Source organism: Drosophila elegans, unplaced genomic scaffold (genome assembly GCF_018152505.1).
Source record: "Drosophila elegans isolate 14027-0461.03 unplaced genomic scaffold, ASM1815250v1 contig_814, whole genome shotgun sequence".
In the NCBI taxonomy this organism is placed as follows: Eukaryota; Metazoa; Arthropoda; class Insecta; order Diptera; family Drosophilidae; genus Drosophila; species Drosophila elegans.
In genome coordinates, this window is record NW_024546167.1 from 9,336,802 (window position 1) to 9,350,703 (window position 13,902).

The window sequence follows — 13,902 nt, forward strand, 5'->3', positions numbered from 1 at the left end:
CACGTGACTAACATAACCAAATACAGTTATAGCCATCGCCGTCTCGGTGAGCAAGTGCTCGAAAAATGTTTTGTTTGGCAAAAATCAAGATGTGTGGCATCCTCTCGCTTTTTGCTTCCAGCCTGATCTCCGCCCCCCTTTTTTTTATGGGCTCTTACTGCCCAGTTAGAAGAACTGTTGGCAACAGTGAAGAGATGCTTAGTAAAGGGAGATATGTGCACACTAGGGTGACCTTTAAAAATATATGTTAATGTAATGTTCTGGCTAAAATTGTGTATAAGTTTAAGCAACTAGTTCCTAAGAGAAATATATAACTTAATATATTTTGTGATTGTTTAATAAAAATTTGATTACTTATTAAATATAAAAAACTTAGTATGTATTATTAAGTTATATAATATATAAAAAAAAAGAACAACTTTACAAACGAGTTAGCTTAAAAAATTTAAAATATGTAAAACAAATATTACTCATACGACATGTATTTAAAAAAATAATTTTTAAAAGAATAATTTCGTAATCCTAAAATTAAGGGATAGGGTTTGTTTTGATATTATAAATAATAGTTAAATACTGTCCAGTTCTCTTAAAAACAAAACTTCTTGAATATATTGCTTTAATATATTATACACCCACACACTTACAATACAAATGCTGCTGTGTTAAAGACATTTAAGTTGAGTCAAACTTTATTATTTTCATATTTTTTAATAATTCTCTGAAAAATCAAATAAATCTGGGATCCACCCTGCCGTGAACTCGTATGTTTATCTTTGGCGTGGCCTTTGTCTCGCTGAAGTGGTGCAGGAATTTTCAGGGAAAGTGGTTTGGGTTGGGATCGAGGCTAGCGTTGTTGTCCTTTGGCGCTGTTTGGGCAATAAATAAACGTTTAGTTGGAAGCGGAAACAGGGCGACAGCAACAGCAGTTCCCCCGATTTCGAGTGGTGGCGTGGCCAGGATGGAATGGCATTAGATGGCCAGTTAGAGGGCAGGTGGGGCTCCGGAATCCGGAGTCCGGAGGAGAAAACTTGTTTTGGCCCCTGGCAGCACGTGCTGCTGCGGTCAACGTGTGGCTCGCATTGTTGTCACACTTTTTGCTGCCGGTGGTTAACAGACTACCGTTCTTCGACCTTCGCTCTTTGTTGGGTGGTGCCCATTAATGGCCGCGTAATCGGTGCTCAATTAACACACACGGGTGTCAGCCCCTGCAAAAACACTGAGAGAAATTTGTATGGTTTTTGCAAATTTTAATATTATTTAATAATTTAATAAGGTGAAATTATAACCAAATAAAGTTACAAAAAACAAAAGTTTATAAACATTTTTTTAATACACATATATTTTTAAAAAATTACCTTTTTCCATTTTAAACAAATTTTGTTTTTTAACAGCTGTGTTTTAAATTTCATTTACTTGTAGTTTTTATTTTAGTAATTATACTTTTAATTTAAAAATGTAGTTGTATGTACAGGGTAATCTAATTTCTTTCAGTGCTGGTACAACATTGTGGCCTTTATTTAACATGCATTTATTAGAAATTTATTAGCATTGGTTACAATTTTACATCGAGATTTTTGCTTTTCGCTTGCATAAAATTTTTACACTGGCGCCACTCGTTTCATAACTCAGACAAAGTATCCACTCAGGATGAGAGCGTATGGCTAGTGTTTCGATCCTGTGGGATGGAGACACCCGTAAGTTCACTTATTCTGATTGGCATCGGTGCCCTGCGAAGATGTGTCCTTGCATGTGCTAAAACCTGTTGACCATTTGCATTCATTTAGCTCAAGGAGTTCTCGAAGGACCTCTTTCTTTCGGCTATTCGACCCTTCGGTCTTCGACTTTTCATTTGTTCCTTTGTAGTTTTTGCAATTTTTAGTGCCTCATTTAAATTCTAATTTTATGGCAGCGTTTATGCTTTTGTCGAAAAGCAGCCATGTATTTATATATCTCTGGCAGATCTGCTAGTTCCGCTCCGAGTCGCAACTGCTTTCATAATTGGGGTGGAACAATTGATTGTTGCCTTGCTTATTACCTTGCTCAAATTTGTTCCGTTCACAAAAACAATTTGGTAAAATAACAGCTTGATTAGTCATGTCAAGCAATTGATTAAAGATTCAAGATTATGAAGCCAATATGTGGTGCATTGAAGACTTTATGGGACTACCCATTGCCATGCCATTTTTTTTAAACGATGTTTGCTTAGATAAAATGGTAATTCAATTTAATCAAAGGAATACATTTAATAATATCAATTTCTATTCATATTAGAATTAAATTGCAGTATTTTCTTCCCTTTAGTAATTTAAAAATAATTTTTTTTTAATTTTGGTTAATTTAATTTCATATTTCCCTGTCACTGTCGTATGCGCCACGTGAAACCACGTGCCAGCAGTAAATCATTTAATTTTGTTGTTTTTCGCGCCCAATACCGGAAAATTGGAAGAGGGGAGTATTAGAAAATTTAAAACTCAAAAATATTCAAATTACTCAAAAACTTTGAATAAGAGCGAGCAGAGCAGAGAGCTCGCAGCAGCAGAGTCAAACGAGCTCTGCCGCTGCGCCGAACACTTGCCGAGGAGCTCACGAAGTGACACGATTAGAGCCCAAAGGGGAGGGGGGATCGTTCGCTTGGAGCTTCGCCAGTTGGGCGGAAGGTCGGGGGTCAGGGGGCGGAAGAGCAGTGGCAGTGTTGGCCTGTGCCAATGCAAGGAGAGGCGTAGCCCTTAGACACTCAGCGAAATATATCACACAGCTATGCATAAATAATATTTTTAGCTTTCGGAAATGTTTGCTAGTCAATATAAAACTATTGTAATAATATAACATTTAAAAAATATAATAATTATAATAATATTTAAAAATAGAAGGTTTTTTTAACATAGAGTTTCAACCTAAAATCGAACTAGTTTATAGGGGAAAATATTACTCGGAAAGGTCACTATACTCTTTTTCTGTGCCTTGATTTTATAACTCACTTCTCACTTCTCACTTCTGGAATTTTATTTACTACTGTTTTTTAGTTCATATTTTTGTAGTTTATTTAAATTTTTAAATATTCTTTAATTGCAAAGTTTTACTGCTAAATAAGAATGTAATCTTGTTTTCTTTTCCATGTTATATAATAAGTTCCTCAGTAGAAAAACTAAATGACTGTTTGATGTCCTATCTTAAAGCATAATTAACAGTAATTCGTTTCATATCAAACCCGAAAAGGAGAACTTTTTCTCTGAGTGCATAAGGGGGGGCGAGAGAGACTGCAAGGAGGAGCCCCCGACGACGATGACGATGACGACACAAAAAGCAGAGACGACTGCGACAAAGAGAACGCCGGAACGGAACGTGAACGTGAACATGAACGTTGCAATCGTTCGAGGGCCTCTGGCTCGCTTTTTGGCAGGCCGCGCGGCCAGTCGTCAGTCAGTTGGCCAACAAACTGGTAGCGTCTGGTGTGGCGAGCCAACAAAAGGCTGGCAGGGCGGCCAACACCGGACCCGGCCCGAATCCGGGTCCGTGTACGGGTCCAAGTCCGGGCCGACTTCCTCATCTACGGCTGCACGGCTGCCAATTGAGCGGAGTTTGGGTCTCAATTTGACGCGTAGCCAGCCAAGAAGAGTGGCCGGCCAACAACAAAAACAGGTGACGCAGGATGTGGCCAACTAAACGGAGGCTGAGGATGAAGATGAGGGTGACGAGGAGGAGGAGGAAACGCAGCGCACTTTTTTGGCCACGGTCCGCGTTTGATTAGCCAACTCAAACATCAGGGCCAAGATCAGGGCAATTGACAGCTTGCTCTCCGTTTGGCACAGTCGCAAGCACACAGTGTTTTACGGTCACGGATGGGCCACAGTGGAGCCTGGGCAGTATGCAACACCTGACGCTGCCCGCCCCGGTACTCACGTCCGTCTCGATTATACAGCAAATAAGAAACCGTAAACAATAAACAATTAAAAATATGGAGTACTGCTCCGCAACTGCCAACAACAGCGGCGACAACAACAACAACCAGTTGCTCTGTGGTGCAAAAGTGAGTGTGTAACAGTGTGTGCCTTGTGACCAACTGACCAACGTGTGCCAAAAGTGAAGTGAGGAGGAGGAGAAGGAGGAGGTGGGCGCTCTGGCTCGGACCCAAGCAACAACAACACTGCGATTTGGCAGGAGCTGATTGTTTCATCTGGCCAGGCTTAATGAATGGACTCGTCCTGGCCACAGCCGCATGTCAAACGCAGCGGGGCAAACACCAGCGAAGCCCCAAAGGATAAGCATCGCCACAACATCGGCATCTCCAGCGGAGGGTGCACCACAAAAAAATGTTAATTCTAAAATATTCAACCTTGTAAAATAAACTAAATATTATGCAAAGGACTAAGATCCTAAATAAATAAGAAATATCTCAAAGGATTAACTTAAAATTCTATGAGGATTCACATTCTTTAAGAAGCCATAATAAAACTGCAACTTGAAAAACAATATAAGCAATATAAAAAACAAAAAAAATAAAATAACCAACGTATAACTATTGTTCAAATAGTTAAAATAGTGCTTAATACCCATATGAACCATAATCGCATACGATATAACCATAAACTATTTAACAAGCAATAAATTGAGCAATTACTACATAACCCCCTGCAAATATGACGTTGTATAACAGTAAATAAATAAATATGCGTTAGTCAAATGGATAAAAAATAGTGCAATACAATACGTCTATAATCCAACGTCAAAAGTTTTATAACGCAACAATATGTTTTATGATAAGCACTTTCAAACATTTAAATAAAACTTTAATCAGCGCGGGAAGTCTTCGGCGTGGTGAAAGCATAAGATGTAAAACACAGCTAAGGAGGAAGGATAGCAATAAATAGTAGAAACAGAAAGGAGTGAAAAACATCTAAGCGCGGAAAAGTGCTGAAAAATGGTGAGTACAGTCACATTTTTGTTAAAATAACAATAAAAAGCAAACTAATAAACAGTATGTTGAACATCACTGGTAAAAACAAACGTAAGCTTTCATTTTTAAAACTGTTTGAAATACCTGAAAAATTTAAATTAAATTTAAACAATATTTAACTTAAATAAAATGCACTAAAGTGAAATAAAAACGATGACTTTTAAATCTAATATTTTGTACATACATTAAAATATTTTAATACTGAATTCTATTTAATATGCATTGTTTTTTAACGTTATGATTTAATAATTTATTTAAATATTAAATATAACAATATAAGAATTAAATTTAAAGGTCAGATATTCATTTTTTCAGTGATGTCAGAGAACAAAAATGTATTGCCTTTAATTTTTGGATTCCACATAAATTTTTTAAATAATTTAAGTTTTTTAAAGAAAACAAATTATAATACTATCTAAAGATTTCTAAAAAAAAAAAATATATAAGATTTTCAATTTGTATTTAAAGTGTATAAACTGAACTAAAATTCCGCTTTCCATGACATGTTTAAAACATGATTAAGACACCTCAACAAGGGGTTATGTTAATTTTTAACCCAGTAATAGCACCCGAAAAGTTGAAGAACCTCTAGTCATACCCTACGCCTTTTTGCCACATGGCGATAATCGCCCGTCAAAAGAGTGAAACCCCTTAAGTCCTTTTAAAGTAAACTCTCAGGAGGAGAAGGCACTGGGAACAGCCTGGCGCCACATAAATAAACCCCGATGCAACACAAAAATGACAACGGGAATGCTAAATGCGCCGCAGGAGGGCGTGCCCGGTGAAGAACCATCCAACATCTAGTCGGGGTCCCAAACGAATTTATAGGCCTGGCCGAAAAATGTTAAAGGGCTCACCCACAACTAGAGATTCCCATCCTCCAATTTCTGATGCTGACTGCTTATGGTTCAATGAACAGCCAACAAGGATGAGTTGTCTGTGCTAGAAAGGGATTCGCACCCAGACTTTCAGCCAGACCAAAAACTCATCCATTCCCATACCGAAAACCCGCAAGATGAAACGTAATTCATATATCAGAAATTAATCTCATAGACAGATTTATTCTTTTATGACTGAGCTCACACACGCGTTTGGGGAACAAAAAAAAACACGCCAGAGTACATTGTACTTTAGACAATTAAATTTTGAGCGAATAAGTATTAATATGCCCTCGGCTTTTGTAGTTCTCGATTGGAGCCATAAAATTGCGTAGTTTAATGTTAGATTTTTGAAATTTTAAATGCCCAAATTTATGAGCGTCTGCACTGAAGAAGAACAACAACAAGCTGCAGTAATCAAAAAGTTGTACAAAAAGATTTACGATCCATTAAAACAATTAAAAATCTACCCACTGTTCAGCGAGTAGTTAATTGGCCAGAAAAAGGGGAGCATCAGGGGGGTTCAAAAATTAACACGAAATTTAATTGCCAAGGACTTAGCGCAGGACATTTGGAGAGCGAGCGCATTCCCTAATGTCGCGACATTAATTTTGTCTTCGCTTCGTTTTTTGCTGGCAATGGTCGAACATTTTTTTGTAGCCGTTGAAAAGGAATTTGTTGACACCAACAATGTTTCGGACATCCGGGCAAATAATTCTCGTTTTTTTTTCTCGCCAGGAAATTGGCAACTAAGCCACGCCAAGTCCAAGGCATTGTGTCCTTTCCTCTTGACTGGCTGCATATGTCCAACAAAAGGTCCTGCGCTTTATCTTTGTTTCCGCCAGATATTCGATTCGGAATTCAAATTCCGATTCCGATTCTGTGCAGCGAAAGGCTTGAAGATTTATGGCCTGCATTGATTTTATTGATGGCCGAGGGCCGAAGTCTACATTTTTAAACGTCCGCCGCCAAGTCGAGCAATTAAAACTAATTGAATTGCCAGTGAGAAATTGTCAAAGCGACTTTAAATGCATATCGACGGCGTTGTAAGTTGAACATTTATTCCTGCCCCTGCTGCTTTGTGTGTCGGCTTCAGACAAACCATAATTTTCAATGGCCTAGACGGGGCAAATAAAACAAACAAACAAATAAATCGCCAAATTATGATTTTGGCTAGCGTTTCCCTTAGCTCCTTCTGCAGTCATCAGCAGGGAAACAAATAAAAAAAAAAAATCACTGAAGAAGAACTTTGTCTGCCTTTGGTCCAGTCCAGTAATGATTTACTCTATTTGCATATTTTTGCACTTATAAAAATGCACAAACGATTTTTCATTTTCATTTTTCTTAAAACTTATTAGTGTGGCCCGCCAGCCTTTGAACTGTCCGCTTCTATTTTTTTGCAACCTCCCATGCTTTCCTTTGCCTTTTTTTATAATGATGGTCAGGCCATTGTTATTTATTTGTTATGCATTTGGCCCGCAACTTTGTCCTGCACTGCGTATACGTTATGTGTGGGGGTAGGGGTGGCGACTCCTTCTTCATTACGTATACGCCGCATTGTCGCAGTCTGCAATTGGCAGCGCCTACAAGTCTGCGGTGCCGAATTTTCTGCTGCTGCAGTGTCCAACAAATTTTCTTTCTTATAAGTGTTTTTTTTAAAGGACTTGATGAAATGATTCTATTTTAAAAGTTGAATGGTTTTTTTAAATGTTTTGATCAAAAACAGTTTATTTATAAGCTTTTAAAAATGTTAATCATAACTAAATAATAGTTAAATTCAATAGTTTGTTTCATTTTTAAAAGGAATGCAGTACACAATATATGCAAATATATAATTACACTGCGATTAACATTTTAAATTTCGTTTTAACAAATATTGAATATAGTAATCTATTAGTAATATTATTAATTTATTTTCCTCTTCCTCAGATGGAAGAGTATTACTGTATTCCCTATCAACGTTTTCCCAACTCTTTTTCCAATTTTTCCCTTTTCTCCTTCAACATACGCCCTTTCCTGTGGATCCATTTCCCATTCCCTGGAACCCAAACGCCACGAACATAAACATAAACAAACGCAGCCAGAAGTCGACGGTTTCTTGGCCGGGTGCTGCCAAGATTTTTGGCATCATCGTTGGCAACGCATCCTGTGGAATGCGCATCGCGTGTCGGACGCGTGGATTGGGGCGTTGGCAAACGCTTTTTCTTCGGCGGGGTGGCCCCTCTAACTTGGCACTCTCATTATGATTTTAATTGCTGACGCACATTTTTGACGAGTTGCCCAGTTCGTCGCTACGTCACCGATTGTTGTTGAATTGGCCAAAGAATTCTTGGCCAGACACCAGGCAGCAGTTGCCAACAGGTGTCCAATTATCATTATGATTGTGTTTATCACCCACCGACACACAAACACACACACACACACGAATAAAACAAAATAATGACGTTTGATTGGCCTTCAGCAAGGCCGTTTGTCGTTGGCCAAATGTCAACGTCTTGTAAAATTTATTGGCCAATATTCAAGCAATTTTTTTTTCTCAGTTCATCGCTTTTTTTTTGGTTTTTGGCAGCCAGTTAATATTTGCAGCCTGCCAATTTCTCGATTACGATTTTCGAGTGTTTGTTTTTATTGTCCCTGCTGTTTTGATTGACTTTCAGTTTTCATCTGATTTCATAGCGATGTCAACGCCTTTAAAAGAAGGTGCTCTTGTTTTCTAAGATTTTCACTGCAGTTAATTAAAATAAACAAAGAATGTGCAACCATTTTTGCTAGACATATACACAAAGCTAAATGTTGTTTCAAAATATACACAAAAAATAAATAACAATTTGGCATTCTTTCTTCTTTTTTTTTATATACAAAGCTGTGTTTAAAATAATCATTCTATAAGTACTAAGAACGATTTACCATAATTTATATATTGTTTTTAAACAAATTCTTAGAAAATCTTGTGACCTAGGTAAATTAATGAATATGAAATTGTTACGCAAGTGGAATAAAGTAATTGTTAATAATGTAATAATCAAGAGGGTACTGCTTCAAAAAGTTAAAATTATTACACAACAACCTTCCTTTCTTACCCCCAAATTAACCCAATTAAAAACCTGCACATTCGGCAAATAAACTGCAGGCTAACTGCATCTCAAGGTTCATTTGTTTATCATACAACACACACGCCGACGAGCAAATTAGGAAAATTCTAATTAAAGCTAAGAAAAACTAACACTAATTACAATTTGTGCCGTCGCCCTATAGAAACAGGCAAAAACACAGACAGATGGAAACCAAAAAAAAAAAATACATTTCGAAACTGAAATAGATTAAAACGAAATATACAACCAGATGCATCTGTATCCGTGGCCGAATCAGAATCTGTATCTGTATCTCTGCCAGTACAAAAGTATTAGTTGTGTCCACGAAAATAGAAGCTGCGGCGACGCTTTCAACGCGTCTTTGCCCGCGTCAATTGCGCGTCATCGCAACTCAAAGATCCAAGAACACATAGAGAGCCAGTCTGAATACTATTTATATGTGGTATATAACACAGTCGTTGGAACCCCCTTCCGCCTCCTTTTTATTTATTTCTTTTTGGGGCGGTACATAAGGGCAGGCGACAGTTCTGCGCAATTTTCTTGGGCTTTTCTCTTTCGGTCTTGACGTTTTTATCGCTTTTCTGCGCCTTTCGCCTTCGGCTTCGATCTTCGCCGGCCCGTCCGTCAAGTGTGTCCGAAAATAGCAAGGTAAATGAAAAACACAACACGGCAAAACGAGGCAAAAAAAAAAACAAAAAAAAGAATCAACGTTTAAGCAACCAAAATGCCGAATTTCGAATTTCTGGCTTCTAGAAAAAATAAATACGCGATTTTCTCCCTCTGAAAATCATTGAAAAACAGCACGAATATATAAAGATCAGAAACAACAAGAACACCCAGAAATAAGAAAAATAGAAGACTGCGAAATTTGCTTAAAACGTCAAAGACTTTTTAGACCCATAATTCACATAGAAATTTTCTTTATTAATTCGTTCCGTCTGCTTTCTTTAATCAAGATTTTCCTCAAGAGGCACTGTATTTAATATTAAAAAGTATATTATTATTGTAGATTTCCCAGAATTTTATAGTCATTCTTCTAGTCAGACGTTTGTAAAATTTAAATTAATATAATAAACTAAGTTATAAAGTTATAAATGGGTTCTAAGATTAAGCTAAGTGTATAAGAGCAAATGTGATGAGATCATTGAAATGCCTTTTACATACCTTCAGAAATATTATTTAAATGTTCTATATTAGAATTTTAATTTTTAATTACTCTAAATATTTAAGATCCATTTCATTTTGTTCTGGTTTTCTTTAATTGGTTTTCTCGAAACTAGGAAATAAGTGAATTAACTAAGTGACTATTTAACTATTTGTTTTCTTTTCTAAAAGTTCGCGATTTGCAACGCTTATATAAGACCACATCAAAGCCATCACTCATTTGACACTTTCAGAATTTCCGCCCATGTCCAAGAGTGAATAATGGATGGGGAAGGCATACTCGCATAAGTAAAAATAACCGCAAAGGTTATTTATCATAATTTGCCAATGATTGTCGAGTCTGAGCTCATAAATTAACCAGGCATCTGTGTCGCAGGCAATTAAAAGCAAGTGTTACGCCCAGCATCCTTTCGGTTTGATTTTATCTAAGGGAATATTTCTGGACTTGCCTTGGCCATAATTCACGTAATTTAAACAAGTGCGTCTGAAATTAGAGGCATGGCACTGGAATGAATTTTATTTGGGACTAGCAGTAATTGGCAGCTGTTCAATAACACAGTTCCTGACCTAAGCCAATGCGAAAACTCTCTCGAAGTCGTTCAGCCGGGATAAAAATAATGAGGGTGCTGAGATAGACACTCATTCCGGCAAACGATCGGAGCAGACGGCGTGTCTGCCGCGCGTCTTGGAAACTTATTGGCAAAACTCCATGATCATAAATTATGTCGGCTTCATTTGTTTACGCATCGGCCGGCAGGTGGCGCTTTAATTACATGACAGCATCGGCATGGGGGATTCCCCCGCAGCAAAATCTCATCGAGCCGCTTGCCAAGATTCTGCATTACGCAATAAAGTTCATTGCCATCCCGCCCGTCTTTCAGATGCTTTCTTTCTTTCCCATCATTTTTCCCACCAGTTTTTTTTTTTTTTTTTTTAATTTTTTTTTTTTTTTTTTGGAAGCGAGCGTGAGAAAAATTCTAGGCAAGATTTTGGCAAGCTACCATCTTGGCAGAGGCCCATTACCCATTCCACTGCTGAGCAGCACCATCAACACACCACCACGGTGGCACAGTGGCCCAGGTCTAGAAAAATTCTAGATAAGAATAGATAGGCGGAATAAATAAGGTTTGGGATAGCCGGCATCGAAATGAGATGTCAAAAAGCGATATTTACATTAATAAAAGTCTTGAAAATTCTAATTCTTTGAAAATTCTAACCCATTTTAATTTATCATTATAACAGTATTGTAATGTTACCAAAACAAAAATGTAATATGATCATTTTAAATATTTTAAAGCTAAGACAAGCTATTAGCTAAGGATTGTACAATATTATTATTTATAAAATGAGATTAGTTTAAATGACCAAGAATAAAATATTAATAATTTTTTAAACTTTATCACATATAGTTTGATTAAAAACCTAACTTAATAAAAATAGAAGTTGTTTCATGACGATAAAAGGATGTTATCTAACTCCTAGTGAATTAAGAATTCAATATTTATATCCTAAAAATATCAATGCTTAAAGTTTCAATATTTACCTCAGTAAAACACATTATGTTGATAATCATATAAGAGAAAGAAACTATTTTTGGCAACTACAACTTATCTAACTCGTTGGTAAATTCCCAAAAATGTTTCTAGATAAAATCTAAATCCCTTTCCATTCAGAAAGTTATTACGTAACCGTCTTTTGGCAGCCAAAACTAATGTAAATCCCTTTCCACCACTCTCGTTGCAGCAGCTGAAGGCCCAAAGGAAGCCTCGTTGGCCAATTGAGGAGGAGAGACCCAGAAAGTCGAGCCGATTTTCCGCTGCAACCGCCGAAGGTCTGACCAACCAATGGCAACGCACGGCGGCGACGAAGCCCGGCCGAAAGGGGGAGTCCCCGGGAAATGGGGGGGAAACTAGCTGCCCTGCAATGCATTTCTTTTGGCAACGTGTCAAGCGGCCCCTCACACACACACTCACACACAGCAAACAGCAAGGATACTCTGCCCCGCTCACATGCGCATCGAGTGGTATACGTAATATATCAAGTATACGCCTGTTGGCCGGGCAAACAGTCCCCAGTGTGTGTGTGTGTGTGTGCGTGTCTGTGAGTGGGCATAAACGGAGTGCTGCCAACTGCATTGCCGGGCCGCCACCGACTTCAACCCCCGACCCGAGGACACCACCCTCCCCCAGTCAGGAGGCCAACGACGAGTCCTTTGCAAGCAGCGCATTGGCTGCAGGACGACCGGCGACAGGACGACCAATCACCAATCACATCGGGGCTTGTGCGCACTATCCCGGCCGTACGAAGGACGAAAGGCACGGCATCCAGGACCTCAGCCGGAGACCCCAGGCCGATTGCCACTTCTAGTAAACATTATGCCACCAGTCTCCTATATACTTTAGTTCTCTAGTCATAAGTCACATGCCCAAGCCATTGCCCCCGGAACAACAACCAAGCGGGGGCATGACACATTAGTCTATCGATAGAGTTCTGAGTTTCAAGCAGAAGCTAGACGAAGATGATTTTAAGAATGCATAAGAGAAAAAGGAATAAAAACTGTAAAGCTTCAGAGCGGCACAACAAAAGCGTTCGTTGTTTTTATTTCAACAATGAAATTATTTTCCATTTACAGATTGCTAAAGACTACTTCTGGAGTTATTATAAAAAACCATCTATTAATGTATACTTTTCTTAGAATACTGGCACACCGATAGTTTACAAAATATAATTTAAAAATTTATTTCACTGCTTATCTTTGAGAAATTCTGCTATTAATGGCTTAGTATTAAAGTAGTCAAGTAGTTGAATTATAAATCCCTGAAGTAATACTGGTGATACAATTAGTGTTATAACTTTCTAATGCCAAGAATGCCGTATCCAAAAAAAAATTTCTCCACTTGCTTTTAAATGTCCTTCGAGTGGAGGAAATTCCGGGCATTCTCATTGCGCCACCTCAAGTGCTTGATAATTAGATAGCTTTGGACAAGGAAGATGGCTACATTGGCGCCCAGATAGTTGTAGTTCTTTGGTGTTATAACCACTGCGTAGCGGGTCCAAATCAGACACGTTATTGCCAAGGAGCCAGACTGGTTGAGCGAGATGGACGAAGCTGGACGGTTGATCGTATCGCTAAGTCCTGCCACCGCAAGGGTCTAAAAATAGGGAGCAAAAAAAACTTTTAAGAAAAAATCACTTTTTAAACGATTATATTGTTGACCATGTTGCTATGTTGTTTTTTTAACATTTTAAACATTATGCTTTTAAAAACGGAAGAACCAAAGACAGTCAAAAAATTATATATTGAATTCGACAAATTTCAGAATGAATTTACAAACATGAAACAATCATGATATATTCTTAAGCATCTCTTACCCATTTAAACGCCGGCGCCCAAAAAAAAACCGTGCGGGGACCTTCACAAAATAAATGATACATTATTCAAAGAAATTTGAAATAATAACTTACCTACTGGCGACTGCCAAACTGGCAGTAATAAATCTGGGACTACCTTATCTACTGCACTAATTATGCCATTATACAGCTTCGATAAAGCCCCAGGGCCTTTAGGCATTCTCTTAAAAAGCAAGAATTAAAAAAAAAGGCTAAAAAATATGAAAATTTTTAGGTGAAAGGAAAATCTTGGTGAACTTACATAGATTAACAATTTGAAATGGCCAAGCCTTAAAATTGCAATATATTTTTACATTTGGTAAAATTTTGCGATTACAGCATTATTAATATGTTTTAGTTTTTAAAGCAAAAATAGGGGCACACATTTATTTAAAAACATATATGAATTTGTTTAATAAGTTTT

General features: G+C 37.7%; 1 protein-coding gene across 1 annotated transcript; it reads right to left on the reverse strand.

Moving 5' to 3' along the window:
* Positions 1-12,793: 12,793 nt before the first annotated feature.
* On the reverse strand, positions 12,794-13,725 carry LOC108150510 (mitochondrial pyruvate carrier 2-like). The gene is made up of 3 exons (XM_017278726.2): positions 13,554-13,725; positions 13,461-13,501; positions 12,794-13,240 (listed from the first exon to the last, which is right to left on the reverse strand). The coding sequence occupies exons 1-3, from the start codon at positions 13,657-13,659 to the stop codon at positions 12,992-12,994; spliced, it is 396 nt and encodes a 131-aa protein (XP_017134215.1). The 5' UTR covers positions 13,660-13,725; the 3' UTR covers positions 12,794-12,991.
* Positions 13,726-13,902: the final 177 nt, after the last annotated feature.